This window comes from Choristoneura fumiferana, chromosome 17 (genome assembly GCF_025370935.1).
Source record: "Choristoneura fumiferana chromosome 17, NRCan_CFum_1, whole genome shotgun sequence".
NCBI lineage: Eukaryota > Metazoa > Arthropoda > Insecta > Lepidoptera > Tortricidae > Choristoneura > Choristoneura fumiferana.
In genome coordinates, this window is record NC_133488.1 from 18,890,882 (window position 1) to 18,907,258 (window position 16,377).

The 16,377-nt window shown below is 38.4% G+C and overlaps 1 protein-coding gene across 2 annotated transcripts in view; it reads left to right on the plus strand.

Annotated features, from left to right (window-relative positions):
- Lgr1 (Leucine-rich repeat-containing G protein-coupled receptor 1) overlaps nucleotides 1-16,377 on the plus strand; it is a 52,145-nt gene that overhangs the window by 31,225 nt on the left and 4,543 nt on the right. The window contains exons 2-11 of one of the 2 annotated variants that reach the window (XM_074099785.1): nucleotides 1,554-1,668; nucleotides 3,013-3,087; nucleotides 6,546-6,614; nucleotides 9,642-9,734; nucleotides 11,764-11,829; nucleotides 12,407-12,475; nucleotides 13,629-13,703; nucleotides 14,117-14,234; nucleotides 15,414-15,530; nucleotides 16,229-16,332. In XM_074099785.1, coding sequence (XP_073955886.1) covers nucleotides 1,554-1,668; nucleotides 3,013-3,087; nucleotides 6,546-6,614; nucleotides 9,642-9,734; nucleotides 11,764-11,829; nucleotides 12,407-12,475; nucleotides 13,629-13,703; nucleotides 14,117-14,234; nucleotides 15,414-15,530; nucleotides 16,229-16,332 — 901 coding nt within the window. Of the gene's footprint in view, nucleotides 1-1,553; nucleotides 1,669-3,012; nucleotides 3,088-6,545; nucleotides 6,623-9,641; nucleotides 9,735-11,763; nucleotides 11,830-12,406; nucleotides 12,476-13,628; nucleotides 13,704-14,116; nucleotides 14,235-15,413; nucleotides 15,531-16,228; nucleotides 16,333-16,377 lie in introns of those variants that run through there. The other variant, XM_074099786.1, reaches the window with a different exon arrangement.

Sequence of the window (16,377 nt, forward strand, 5' to 3'; positions counted from 1 at the left end):
TAGACGTTTATTTATTTATTCCAACAAAAAATTACAGCGTTACAGTAAACAACACCAATGCGCTGTAAAATTATACAGCAAATATTAAGTTCACAAATAGATAGAATGGAATGATATTTTGTGCAATAAAGAGTTTACATACCTACTTATACATACATACTTAAATATAAAGAAATATACCTACATATTTATTTATTGTTATTTAATGTATATGTTAAGAGCGAGCAAGCTAGGAATAGTTTTATCAATTAGATTATTAGATACTTGGATTACTCAGATATGGAATACGGTGGGACCTAACCCAACGTCCAGGAGCCAATACTTTGATGACAATGCCGGTCGATTGCCACCTTTTCCACTCCAATACTCATTGGAATTCGTTGATCAATGATCAATCACTTGTTGTTTATGTTTATGACTACTCATACGCTTAGCTTCAATCACTTGTTTAACGGTTTACGGACTCCTTCACCAACACTAAATACGTAGCTTATCCAAGCAAATAAACTGGAATTAGCAATTGAGAAAATAAACAAAAGAGCTATTAAACGGAATGGCTCTGCGTCTAGACATAAATGGTACCTACCTACGAGTCTTTTTATTGTAAGACGTTTTAAAAAAAAACAGTAGGTTATATTTATTAGGTATATACTTATGATACCAAAGCATCATAATGTCCTTGCTAATTGTTACTATTTGCTGTGACTTATTTTTAAAAGTGTTTTTCAATAAAAAGACTAGTCAAGATCGCTTACCTTCTTTCTAATGCTAAAAAAACGAAGGTTAAGGGCAAGGCACCTCCATTACGTCACACATTTGCGAGGGAGAAGTCTGGCGATTTGTGACACATGAGGAAAATAATTGCGATTTTCATAGTAACAAATAGGTTAAACGTGTCTCCATTCGAGAACTTTTCAGCCCCAACGGCCATCTGTTCTCCATGCTATATGGCCTGCCCATTGCCACTTTAGCGAGCTAATTCGTTTGGCTATGTCAGTGGCTCTACTTCTTCTGCATATCTCCTCATTTCTGATTCGAATCGGCAGCGCAGCGTAGGGTATATTTTGTAGGAAATGATGTTATATTAAATTAAATTATTAAAATAGCATTTGATGAAAAGGGATGTAATACGCCAGTAAGACCCACGTATCTAAAATTGGACTCAAGTAGTCCAGCAGAGCACTCAATTTCTGTGCATTGCGTTTGAACGAAATTAACCATCTAAATGTGTTCTTATCTGTACCTACGAATACTTTAGAACGGTTTTCGTACCTTACATTGGTTAGACTTTTTTTTTGCGCTTCGTAGGGTCTGCAGGGCTACTACGAAACTCTAAACTCGAAGTTCGTGTCGAGCGGTCCCTCTGACACTTATACTATTTAATACGAGAGCGAGAGGGACGATACGACACGAACTTCGAGTTTCGTAGTAGCCCTGGCTCAAAATCGCACTGAAAATAGTTGCCGCGCGAAGCAGCTCGCTCTGTGAAGACCCGCCCTTACGAGCAGAAAGACTTGTTCGCGTGATTTTTAATAGTGTACTTTTGTCTCCAGGCAGAAGGGCGCTGGCGGAGTTGGTGACGGTGGAGCTGATCCAGCCCAACATCACGCGGCTCACTGCCAAAGCCATCCACGCTCAGGGCTACCATCTACACACCGTCGAGCACTTGTAAGTATAATCCCTGTCAAAATTATCATTTATCGGATAGTTTTTAGGATTCCGGAGCCAAAATGGCAAAAACGGAACCCTTATAGTTTCGCCATGTCTGTCTGTCTGTCTCTGTCCGTCCGCGGCTTTTCTCAGAGACTATCAATGCTAGAAAGCTGTAATTTTGCACGGATATATAAGTAAACTATGCCGACAAAATAGTATAACTAAAAACTCCCATAGACGTAAAGTGGGGGTGATTTTTTTATTCTCATCCAACCCTATAGTGTGGGGTATCGTTGGATAGGTCTTTTAAAATATTATAATTTTTCGAGTCAGTGATTTGTTTGCGAAATATTCAACTTTAAAGTGCAAATTTTCATTAAAATCGAGCGTTCCCCCCCCCCCTCTAAAATCAAAACCGGGTGGAAAAAATTCAGGATGGTAGTATTAAGTATTTCAAACTTTCAAGGAAAACTATGACGGCTAAGTTTGTTTGAGAATTATTAGTAGTTTATGAGTAAATAGCAGCCTAAGGTATAAAATATACCTAAACTTGGAAGATTCCGAAATCCTTAGAAAAATATTACATAATTTTTCCGTAATGGCTACGAAACCCTATTTTCGGCGTGTCCGACACGCTCTTGGCCGGTTTTTTAAAAACCAACTCAGGGGTATCATATGTTTTGACGCCAGTGTCTGTCTATGGCATCGTGGCACTCAGCGCCATTTTCTAGTGCAAAATAAAATTCTGAAGACGCCTTATCCAGGCATTCACCTATTAGAGGCCCTGGGCCCAACATGCTGCATTCGGTTGGCAAGCCTGATTTTCAGGCGAGAGTGGAGTAGCTATCGGATATTGTTTGGTAATGGAGTAGGGTCTAGGGGGCCCCAATACATCGCGAGGCCCTGGGCGGGCACGTGCCCAGTGTGCCCAGTGGGGAAGAGGAGCCTGCTTATCATAGAGACAGCAGGGCTACTACGAAACTCGAAGTTCCCTCTGACACTTATACTATTTAATACGAGAGCGAGAGGGACGGTACGATACGAACTTCGAGTTTCGATTTTCGTAGTAGCCCCGCTGAAGCGGTTTAGTGTAGACAATCTCGCTCTACCGTGATCAAGGTTTAGAATCAAGCCGGCACTGCGCCGATGTATAAGTAATCTTTGGAAATCCCCACGGGAATTTATGTGATGTATGTGTGTTTTAATTCAATTGCTAGATGGTTTAAGTACGCGTGCAAAGCTAAATAAAGGCTGGTAATAAATATTTCTAACACAGGAATTCGAATTTATCTAATAATTCCAAACAAACAGTTCATTGAAAATTAGTTTCCTAGCAGTCATACAATCTTTGTTTTTCAGATCGATAAGAGACGCGCCGATGTTGGAGCACATAGCTGTTGAAGATCTGATTAAGATGCCTAATCTCAAATCCTTGTGAGTATTGCACCATTATTAATCATCAGACCCTAAATATACATACAGAATGTGTTTAAATTCTTACGGAATATTCCAGGAGGGTTCGTTTAACTGAACGCACCTGTTAAGTTTTTTATCGGAATCTTAGACTCAAAGTGGAGTCATGCGGTAGGTACAATAGAGTTCATAAACAAATTTGATCAAAAATACCTGAACACGCCTCTACGCCGTTAACTATAGATTCGTGTTCAGATATTTTTGATAAATTTTTTGCTTACAAGTTTATAAACTTGGCTGTATACTTTGAACAACGATCAGATAGGTACAAACCATGACTACATTATTTTGAGTAATTGATTTTGTAATTGATACTGTACTCTAGTAAAGGCGGTATCAAAGTCAAAGTCAAAATATCTTTATTCAAATTAGGCTATAACAAGCACTTATGAATGTCAAAAAAAATCTACCACCGGTTCGGAAAAACCTCTGCTGAGAAGAAACCGGCAAGAAACTAAACGAGGTATATATATTTTTTTTTAACAGATCTCAGATCAGTATCTCGATAATACCAATGAAATATCACTTTTGAGTTATTATTATGCTGCATTTGATGCAGAATTTCTTAAGCTACACAATAGTACAAATAAAATAACTGAAGGGTCCTTTTTAGGTACCGCCTTTTCCGAACGCTTTTGTACGTTAATACTGGCCATTGGCGTACGCAAGCAATCAAGATTTTCGGAAGGATTCGTCAGGAGCCTTGTGCCCGTGCGCAGTTAATGCCACACTTCCCACGTATAGCCAGAAGTTCAAATCCCATCCGCGGCAATCGAAAAACCTTTCCGTTTTTAAAAATCTGAGTCGAAAATTAATCAGAGCTTTAGTTTTATTTCAAATTAACACAATTTTACTATACTCTGAAGTGATATTTTCTAGTGATGTGATTGAAAAAATTAGTCTCTCGATATATCAAAAAAATCGTGACATCATCTTAACACGTCTCACTAACAGCACAACAATATCTATTTAAAGTATTCATTTATTTGCGTAATCTTTTGAATTGAGCCGAAAGTGCCGGAATTCAAACTATCGGTAGAAAATAATAGGATTTATCTAAGACAACGCTTTGATCAATCGATGCTAAATTTAAACGCGGATTAGATAGTACATAGATTGGCCAAGTTAAGCCTTAAGGCATATGTACCCGCGGTTGACTGTAGAAACTAATAAAATAAGCTATATGTGGTACGATTTTTCATGTCTTCAACCAGGACATAGTAAAGGTGCACCTTTAAGAGCGTCCTTCTAATCCGTTTCTATATCCTCTATTTGTGTAAATTGAAAAGGAGTCAAAAATTGGTACATTTACCCTAAACCTACTTCTCAATCTCTATTGCTCGGTGTTCACGCAAAAACAGAGTGCGTTCATCTCATGAGTGACACTTGGGTATTGTCAATGTAGCGACATTTTTAATTTGTTAATGGCGGTTATCAATAGGATGGTGATAGCGCTGATAAGTAGGCATTGTTGCTGGATAACGTGACACGTGAACTTTTTAATCCTTGCTGGGATACTTCAAATGTAGAGTACTATTTGAGCGCCTGAGATAAACTAAGGCACCTCGCGCACTAGACGGTGACAGAAAGAGATGGTTAAAGCGATAGCGAGAGCCTGCGCGTAAAGCCACATTCACATTTATCTGTGGTGTTGTGTCGTGACGCATCAGAATGGTATCGGTTTCATACATTTTATATGGTAGCGTTCACATTTATTCGTGTCGTGTTGTGATGCTCTCTCTCTCTCTTTCTCTCTCTCTTTCTCTCTCTCTCCCTCTCTCTCTCTCTCTCTCTCTCTCTCTCTCTCTCTCTCTCTCCATCTCCATAAAAAATGTATAAAAACCGACACCGTTCTGATGCGTCACGACATAACACGACAGATAAATGTGAATGTTGCTTTAAACAATAAGGCCTCAGATTAACTTAACTAAAGAAACCATTATGAACGGCTTGCACTTGGTCGCAACGGCCAACTGGCCGCTTCTTTAGTTGATCGGTGGCCGTAATATCTAACGACCGGGCGCTCGCGATCGTTTTCACCACCTCTTTCTACCCTCATCCTATACCATGTGATAGAAAGGAATGACCAGTTGTGATCCCAAGTTCGTTAGACAATACAGCCGCTGGTCGTTGCAGCCACTGGTTGCGGTCGCAACCGTCTAGTGCGCGAGGTGCCTAACCAGTGATTAGTCCTATAAATAATGTAATTTCATATTAAATATAATGACCCGGATAACTCACGTCTTAAATCGAGTTTAGCTCGACATGTTAATATGGGTGAGTCTCACGGTACTTTCATGTTTAAAAATGTAATTTCACACATAAATTTAAAAAAACTCAGAGGGGCGAGCCCGGGCTCGAACAAATGATTTCATGCTTGAGAGGCCTTAAGTCAAACCACTAAGCCAGACGTTTTCAACCGTGTGCCGCGATTGCCGCGAAGTGTATGCTGCATTGAAATCATGAATAGCTGTTTTAATGAGAAAATAGTACGAAAACAACTGACGCGTGGCTTGTGCGATTCGTACTTACTTAAAGGTGTCAACGAGACCTATTATTGCTGTCCGTTATGGTATACATCGGAGCGCCAACGCGTACCTACTCTTCTCGCAAGTCATCCCTAATTTTTGTCCGAATCATAGTTTGTCATAATTTTATCCCATTGAAACCTTGAAATTTTCTGATTTTTTTAAATGGTCATCCTACAAAATACTATAGGTTTGTATTAAATATAATGACCCGGATAACTCACGTCTTAAATCGAGTTTAGCTCGACATGTTTCGGGCTAATCCGTAGCGCTTCGTCTTCGTCTTTGTGTGCCGGTGTCAGTTTCGTCGGGTAGTCGCGCGAGCAGAGCGGCGGCGCGCAGTGCGCGTGTTGCAGCAGCCGCTGAGTCGCGTTGCTCCGGAGACGAAGGGCTACAGATTAGCCCGAAACATGTCGAGCTAAACTCGATTTAAGACGTGAGTTATCCGGGTCATTATATTTATATGAGTGAGTCTCACGGTAGTTTCATGTTCAAAATTACTATAGGTTTGGTTTGTTTTAAGTATAATACTGAACATTATTGGATTCGGTGAAAAAAGAGTTATGGCAAACGATCATTCTGACAAACATTACGTTCGGACTTTCGATAAGTACCTATGCGAGCCGATATGAACCCGTCATACATATTATGGGTATTCTGTACGGAACCTACTACACGCCAGTCGAAACGCACTTTTCTATTTTACTGGTGTGTGTAACTTTGATGAACGAAAAGTGTGCCGTTAAAACAAAAAGGTTGAAAACGCCTGCGCCAGGCTCACGACGACGCTCACAGGCTCCAGGCCTGCCATTGAAGACCGCGATTGGGAATTCTCATGAATTGTAGTGAAATCCCGGAAATGCCAGGATTAACTGTGTTCTATTGTTTCAGGCATATTACGCAAGCGCCGCGATTGCTTCGGGTGGGCACGCTACCGCACCTGCCTGAACTACTCACATTGTACGTATGTATGTTCGTATATTACTATACTGTTAACTAACATACAATCACAAAGGAGATTATAAACTTTAACAGTAGTCCTCAGTATTATTTATTTATTTACAATACAATACAATACAAAAACTCCAAAGACTCCAAAAAAAGTCAATCGTAATTTGATTGCTTAGTAGCGACATCTCTTGTCTGGGTAAGCGGCTAGTTCCGAAAGAGTGTGACGTCTCTTAAAGAAACAGATGTCGCTAGTGCTGCTGCTTAAGTAGCATAAAGCAACCTGAGATATGTATGCATAGCAAAAATTCGTGTCTAGATTCCTGTCCAGCAGTGGTGTAGGGGTTATAGCACGCAGCACGGATTGCTGAGGACCTGGTTTCGATTCCCAGTGCTGGTCTCTTTTTCTAGTTTTTCTGTGCATCCATGTCTCAGTTTTTTTATTTACGATTTATTGAACAACATAATATAATAAGCAGTACAGGAAACAATTAGCATTGGCGAAGCGTCCATAGAACCCTATTCCCACCGGCTTGCCCAATATTTACAAAATATAACAACAGGACATCCAGCATTTATGAAAAATGTAAGCGATCTCTGCTTCGGCTGTACCACGGTAATATCTGACGCTACGACATAGTTAGACATAAAGTACAGCAACAGACTAGGGTGATCTCATCTAATTTGGTGATAAAATCGAATTTTGAATAAAAGTCCATGTTATTATCAATCAATGTCTTTACTTTTAATAGGAACTGCAGACAGTCCTGTTATTGGCATAATCATGCCTTTAAATCTTAATTAAATATAAATAATACTGTTCATAATCCACATTTCTTCAACTGCCCGAACACCGCTAATTTGGTGACAATCACCTTAAGTCGGTGATACGTACTACTCTAATTAGACTATAACCAAATTACACAAGTTTTAATTTTTTTTTATCACCTAATTAGGTATAATGAAGTTTATTTAAAATATATTTGGAAAAAAAAAATAGTATTAAATTAAATTGCACGTAGGTATATTTTTCGTAATAAACAATGAAATCTATTAATTTTGAACATTTAACTACCGTGTGACTCACTCATAGTGTGAACGTACCTTTGTAGAGCGATGTTGTTACTGTTGTGTGCTACCCTACATTTGTCAGTTCCAACCTACGTTGAAAACGCTCCTGAGAGGAAGGGCTACGGATTAGCCTGAAACATGTCGAGCTAAACTCGATTTAAGACGGGAGTGATCCGGGTCAATGCTATATATGAAATCTATTATTTGCCATTTAATATGAAATCTGGAATTGTCGACCCTACTACATGCATCACACATAAATATTTTTTGGTTCTTATCATTATCAACTTTCTTGACTCTGGCAATGGAGGTGATACGGCTTCATGCAAAATTAACAAACTATCCAATCTACGCCATTTTCAACCGACGAAGAAAAAACGAAGAAGGTTCTCAAGTCGACTCGATTTTTTTTTTAATATATGACCACGCATAACTTTTCACAGAGTAGTTCCATTTTGATAATTATTTTTTTATTGGAAAGGGGTTCAAGTTGAACCTTGAAATTGGTCCCATATAAATTTGGAAAAAAAACCTACCCTAAGGATGGGGAAAAATATAAAATAAAAACTTTTTAACAGAAAAAATTAAACCGCCGATGCTTTATACATATGTATAATGTAATGTCATGTTGAGTCCAATACGTTTTCAATGGCTGATTTTAATTTATTAGATTCATTATACTCGCGGTTTTTTCTTTTTATTTTATCGTCATCCATGTTCTGAAAATTAAAAAAATATAATGAAAAGTTAAAAAAAATAACTCATGTAATTTGGTGATAAAGACCCCCAAAATAATATACTAATGTTGCTTATGAACTGCAACTTTATTAATTATGAATTATTCAACACAATACATGCAATAAATAATTAAAACACACGCGTTATAATTAAATTTCACTCATATCTTTAACTATTTTGTTTAATTTGGTGATACCGTTGCGGCGTCAAATTCTTGAAAATGATAATTTTTTGACCGGCTTTCATAACGTACTGTGAAAAAACTATACAAGTTTTGTTAAAAATAATAACTGATATACTAAAAATAATGTTTTTTAAGTACACTGTCCACTTTTTATACAAATCCAGGCACTTTTAGTATTTAAAAACTAATTATAAACGGAGAACCAGTTTCTACATGTCCACGCGGCGCCGTAATGAGGTCCCGCGCGAGATATTTGCTAATATTTACTATCTCGCTCTCTCAATTTGACCCACAAGAATGCAAACGGAATTCTAACTTAATTCTTTGTAGTAAGGTCGCATTTAAAAGGCCTTAATTCACTAGCTTTACTCGGTATCGTGCTTCAAACCATGTATCACCGAATTAGGCGTATCACCAAATAATGCGAGTTTACCCTACTTAACTATAAAATTAATGCGTAAGATGACAGATAGTGCCCCTTAAGCATAGACTTAAAGATAGCTAAGGACTTTGTGTGCCCTAATTTTATCAGCAGGGAGTTCCACAACCGAGTGACCTGGGCTGTATATGAATAGACATAGAAGTTAGAACTTGAAAGAGGTACGATGAGATTAAGATGGGAGGAGGTTTTATTTCTTTTTATTTTATTGAAAAAATCATCTAAGTACATTATGATAAAATTAATCTTCTTTCGTTGTTCTTCATCCCAGCCTATATACGTCCCACTGCAGGGCACAGGTCTCCCCTCAGAATGAGAGGGCTTGGGCAGTAGTGCCCACGCGGGCCCATTGCGGATTGGGAACCTCACACACACCATTGAATTGCTTCGCAGGTTTGTGCAGGTTTCCTCGCGATGTTTTCCTTCACCGTAGGGCTCGTGGTAAATTTCAAATGTAATTCCGCACATGAATTTCGAAAAACTCAGAGGTGCGAGCCGGGGTTTGAACCCAAGATCCTCTGCTTGAGAGGCCATAGGTCAAACCGCTCGGCCACCACGGCTTCGTTGTTCTTAATTTATTTGTAATAGTGTTCTTGATTTGAACCAGTATGATCACGACGTCGGGCCTCGTGGAGGTGCCCAACTTGAGCCACGTCCACGAAAGCAGACCCAACACCACCTCAGCGTACTTGCAAGCAATGTAAGTGTCTCTCATACATCATACATTGGAATTTAGAAGGCGAATTTTAAAGACAGGTACGAGTAAGGAGTTCCCATATATAGTGACCGCTCCAAGTTTTGTTTGTGAAAATTATAATTGTTTGTTTGTTCATACACTTTATTGTAAAAACGGAAGTACTTACCTTCCTACAAAAAGGTTAGGTACAAAAAAACAGTGTGGTAAGTACAAAGACGGACTTATCCTTGAAGGGATCTCTGCCAGTCAACCTTTGATAATTTAATAATAATATTGGAAGTTTAGGAATTAAAACAAAATAATAGTTAACACAACACAACTCTTCTTCGTCTCTCGTTCTTCCCTAGACGACACGCCGTGATTTTTGAAACGACCACAAGCAGCCTTTATGCTTTCGCCCAAAGGCGTATCTGCTTCACTCCTTGGATGGGAGGGGGATATCAATCCAGCACTTAGTTGCCGTAATCCTGGCTTTGTACTACGAGGTGCAAAATTCGAACTTCGTATCGTACCGACCCGCTCACGCTAATATTATTTAATACGAGAGTGAGCGGGACCGTACGATACGAACTTCGATTTTCGAATTTCATACGAGAGTAAGGCACTTGTCCCACCGCCGACGATGAGCGAGAAGCGAGTAGAGCGAGTAACTAGAAACGAGTGGGCGAGCAGCGAGAAGCGAGTGTAGTTTTGTCGCTCGGCTGTAAGCGAGTGTTCGCGTGCGACGGGCAACTACTCGCTCCACTCGACTCGCTCGTGCGGGGGGCCGCCAAGCTGACATCGCTGAGCGAGTATCTATAGCTCAGCGAGTTTTATAGCTCTTGTCGCTGCGACAAAAGATGTAAGAGCGAGTTCTCGCCGACAGTGTGAACAGCCAGCGATCAACTATTAATATATGTGTCTCTTTTACTCACACAGGATCTTATATCTTTTGTTCGTTTCTTGAGCGACAAAATAGTCGATAGCCAATCGTTTCCTCGCTGGCGGTGAGACAAGTGCCTAAAACCCCCCTGAAAGTGCCTCGAAACGGCCCCGCCGTTCAGTGCCTGGCACACCTTTTCACCATGCGATTAATTCAGTTCTTAACACTGACTGATGATCAAAATAATGTAAAGCAATTCACGCTATTTATCACCATGAGCGATCAATAAATATCAATAGATTAGCTAATTCTATGATTTACGACTGTTTTTATGAAATCGATTAGCTACGAGGCGCTCCAAAACAAAGAGAAGAGATAGGTTGCAATTTTTTTGTTCATTCTTGATGTTTTTTAGCGCAGAACTTATATGTATATGTTCTGCTACAGTGCGTTTAGTTTCTTAATGCCTTTGACAGTTGCCGTGTTCTGAATAAAAACAAGTGTAATTTCGCACACACCATACCATCCACCAAGGCACCAACTAACGACTCTCTGCTTTAGAAGCGATAGGCAAAACCACAGGTCTAACTATAATAACATGCCATGATGATGAGCAATATTATAGTTTTGTTCACCAATAATTGATGGAAAATGTATAAAAATCAAGGGTTTTTTAAAAACCCATTTTGGAAATAAATGAAAATATTTGATGAATAATTTTGAAAATTATTATTTTATCAATCATAAACCGTTTTTTACTTGATATTATAATAATTTTAAACAATTATTAGCTGTATAATTATACAATTTGGACAGTCAAAATAATCATTTCACTATTAGTAATAAATATTTTTTCACTCAGTGTAACACTTTATATACGTATATGTATATGCGTTTGACAAATAAATTTTACGATTTCATTAAAATTATAATTTTATGGTTATACTTTTTAATACTTTATGCAAAGTAACGTTATACTAACTAAATAACATCTTATCGTTATGCCAATCCACATTGTGCTCATTTACATTATGCGTTCCTATTCAGTTATACGGATTAATAATTATGCGAAAGAACGTTATGCCGATTTCAATTAGGAACATTAATTGCGTGCGAATTAATATAGACCCCAAGCGAGTCGGGTTCCTTAAATGACTAATTTTATTTCAGAGACCTCGAAGGCAACCACATAAAGCGCATTCCAGCGCATGCGCTGCGGGTGCACGCCGCTCAAGTGTAAGTCACTAGGTACATACAACTTATGCTATTTTTCTTTTTCTATTATTTTTCTTTTGCTTTTAAACCGACGTAATGCAAACTAAATAGTGGTTACTGCGTGAAAAATACCCCGGGTTCTATGTGCTTCTTAAGCTTTTTAGTTAGGATTTTTTGTGGGCCTGTCACATTTTTTAAAGAAAAATAGTTATAGTTTTTCAAAACTTTTAAAACTATACGTACTACCTATACTTTTGGAAAATGAGGAAAAAAATCATTTATTTTTAACATTTAGGTATTTATTTTTCCATGAATATTTGGTTCCCAATAGCAAGCGACGTTCGGATAACGCAGTTAAAATATAAAAATCATCAAAACATAGTTTTTAATTTTTTGAAAGTATTACGTATTACCATAAAAAATCTACGGGGGACTAGTAAGTAAAAGTCAATTGATTAGTGGTGTCAAAAAGTTTATTCTTCTTTTATTCAATTTATTAAATTACAATACGGTTGGATAAGAGTATCGAAACAAAACACCGGAGATTATCTTAATCGCAAATAGCAACAGGTAATTTTATTGTGTTGTTTTATTACAGTTCACTGAACTACAACTTGATCGAGGAAGTGCCGGCGTATGCGTTCAAGTTTGCACAGATTTCTAAACTGTAAGTCAATAATAATGATAATAATAAAGCCATTTAATTCCGATTAACACTTTTACAAATATTTATAAAACATCCCTTAACTCGGTGTGCCTTCTGGCATAGGCCTCCTCCAACAATCTCCACTCTGCTCTGTCATCCTGTAAGTTATAATGCAAAATGTTTCAAACATAACACACGGCGACATTTCGTATCGTACAGTCACCAGTATTAATATCTGCCCCAGCGGAGCGTGAAAAAATATCTGACACGTCCTTCCGCCCCTATAAATAGAGTCGTATCAGATATTTATGCACGCTTGTTGTGTCAGATATTGGTGCTGGTGACTGTACCGTCCCTCCCACTCTTGTAGGTGTTAAAGGTAAGTAATAAGCGTTAGCGGGACGGTAAGATACGAAATTCGAATTTTGCACTTCGTAGTTTAAGGGCAGTAGCGTAGCGATACAGTATCGATGCAGTCATAGCGACATAGACTATGTCACATAGTCATCTTTGAACTTTGAGCCATGTAGGTACCATCAGCAAAATATGTGGTCTACCACCCTAAAGTTGATAATCGTTTGCATGTCATAAAACAATAATGCCAATAGACGTGTCTGTCAACTTGAAAGTTCGACTTTAGCGACATATTCATTTATTTGGCTGATGGTACCTGCGAGAAAATCGTGCAAGTTGTATTACATTGCGAGGCCGTAAAACCAACAAGTTTGTAGTAGGTACCACGCGATAGGAAGCTGACCCTTTTTTAACTTTAAGTAGTCAGTTTCTCATTCGTAGCTTTTCTACAATTTATTGAATCAGGCGTTTAGAGGTCCAATCAATGAACTAAAAGAATTTCTTTGCTCACCCGACCTACTACCGGTGTGCCCTGTATGTAATACAAATAATTAATACATATATCACATCGTCAAACTAAATAACATTAGTTCAGCGACTTTTAAAAATAATGGAGTCTTTACATTTTCTTACATTGCTTTTTCGAATAAATTTTAAAGTGTAATAAAAATTAAAAAACTAATTATTTTTAAAAGTCACTGAACTAATGTTGTTCAGTTTGACGACTATGATCTATGTTTTAATTATTTGCTCATATTACAGGCCACACTCGTATATGTTTAGGGTTTTCATTTTCAAATGAATTGTATTTTAATTCCAGAAGCTTTAGAGGGAACATCAACTTGAAGCGTTTGGACGACAACGCCTTTGCCGGAAACCTTGTGCTTCGGCAACTGTAAGTGCCAAGTACTTTCAAGTGTTAGTTAAGCTATCCGGTAATAGATGGCGTTTTTCATAATAATTTAATTATTCGACAAGAGATGGCGCCATCAGTAATAAGAAAAAAATAAGACAAATTTACGGACGCAACTTAACGATTTAAAAAAAATCACGATTGGGAGAAAGAGAGAGGTATATCTATAAGCCTAAGTGCTTTCTATTAGCGGGTTAAATTTGAAATCGATTCAGAGTTCCAAAGAGTTTATCTCTTTGTTACATTAGTACTAAGTGTAGAAGATTATAGTTTAAATATCTTCAAAATCTTCCACAGTTTCAACAACAATTTAGATAACCGAATCTCATGTTTATCCACGACTGCTTACAATCATGCCAAGATTTAAATTTTAATTACCCGTTAAATCTTTGCAGAGACTTAAGCAACACCGCCATTACCTCCTTGCCTATCAAAGGACTAGAGAAGCTGGAAGTTCTCAAGATTGAGAAAACTCCTTCGCTCAAGTACATCCCATCGATTTATGATCTCCGGGTAAGTTATGTACTTCTTCATACACTTATCAATTCCCTTCATACACTTATCAATTCCGCACCACTGAGGCACCAACTCAACTCAAACTTTCGGTTGAGTACCTAGTCAACTAGATGATCCGTCCAATGGTCACTGATGGACAAAATGGTGTCAAGAATTGAGCAATGCGTAGTGAACTGGCTCAGCTCCTCTTCTAATGAGGGCTATCGCGTTGAACATGAGGGTTGAGGCGCTAGTGTAGCGTGAGGTCTCCGAAATGTCAAACTCATAGTTTTTGGGTGAGCTACGCGGGTATTATTTATTTGAATAATTTTATGAATATTTGCAATATCTGAAATGGTTTTGGCAAATATGCGTTCCGGGGCAATGAATGTCTGTGTTTTGAGACAGCATGTTTCGGAAACCTTTGTCCTCCCTTTTTCCGAACAAAACGGGGACTATGCAACACTGTGGCATGTCCCGTTTTTTAGGTAGGGGGCAAGGTGTTTCAAGACAAAATGTCTAAACTTGTTTCACGCCCGAAATAACAGCCATTTGAATTCCATATTGCCCCGATTTGACATTTCGGTTGCACGCAACCAGTCGCCGCTTGGCGACGTATGGGCAACGCGTGGCCAACGGGTCCGTGTTGACCGAAAGTGCACGACGCGTAGAGCACGCGTCGTGTGTAAGCAGGTTTCTTGATGAGCCGAGTGAATTTTTATTTGATCATCGCATCATCAACCGTTATCATATATTATTGTAGTCTTTTATTACCAAACAAACTAATCCCTTGAAAAATGGAATATTTATTACTGCAATTTTCTGCCGTCAGAGTGCAGGACTATGCACAAAAACGTAAGTGAGTATCTTAAATGCCATCATATATCCTAATTTTTAACCGACTTCATAAAAGGAGGAGGTTCTATGTTCCAATGTTTGTATCTTTTTTTTTTCGAAATATAGCTCTACTTAGCTCTATCGTTACTATCGTGTTATCTTGTTACTAATAAGTACATCATGATTTCTATAAGTTTCTATAGGTAGGTACTAATACTCTTTGGTCATGATCTGTCTTGGCGACAAAATATGAAGAGAACCAAAAGAGAACTGACTTTATCATGGAGGTTTGCGCTAGTGTCGCCCCTTGCGCAGAGCTTTGCCAAGGCTTTGCCTAATATGCCCTATTCTTTGTTACAGGGCCTAAAGGAAGCCCATTTGACACACCACTTCCACTGCTGTGCGTTCGCTTTTCCTGACCGCCACGACCCAGCGCGGCACGCCTTGTATGAGCTCTACATCAAAGAGCTCAAAGAGGTAATAACAATCATCATCATTGTCAACCAAAAGACGATCAGTGCGAAAGAAGCCTCGAAAGAAGTCACTAGTCCAACAACGTCCGCATCCAAGACTCCTGTATCATCAGTCCACTTAAGGGCAATTTTTAACACGAGTTGTAATTTCCGCAGTAAATTAAAAAAAGACAAATTCAATTCAAATTTAGGAGAAAGTGGCAAAAGACAAAGTCAAAATATTCATAGCAATGGTACTTATCCGTTCATTACTCAAGTAACTTTTGGCAACCTGATTCATTTCGCAACTTTTCATTTCGCAAACTCTAAAACTGTTAATATTTCAGGATTTATTGCAGGACCATCGTGTAGAACCTTTAGGTTAGGTTCGGTTAGTTTTATAAAAATCCTGAAATATTTAGAGTTTCAGAAATATTAAGCAGTTGCGAAATTAAAAGTTGCAAAATTAACCAGATTGCCAAATTTTGGTTGCGAAACATTAGTGAACCCCTAGCAATACATATGACAAGGCGAAAATTGGTGTGGCGTACTTGAAGATGATCCGTAACGGTTATGCGACAAAAATAATCTTGCGAAACGTGAAGCAGAATCTTATCGACAGTAAGACACTCAAGCGCTCTTGGATTCGGAATTACCCATGTTATCTTCAAATTAGATCATCAGATTGACTAAGACAGTGTCTTATAATAATTCTGTTTGCAGAAATGTAGCCAAAATGAGGAATCCAAATCGGCGGAAAGGAGGCAGAGGTCGTTGGAGCCGATAAGACTAACTAGCCAGGAAAGGATCCAGGCAGCAATACTAGGGTAAGCATACTATTGGACTTTCAAAAGTATCTAGTACAATTCAAT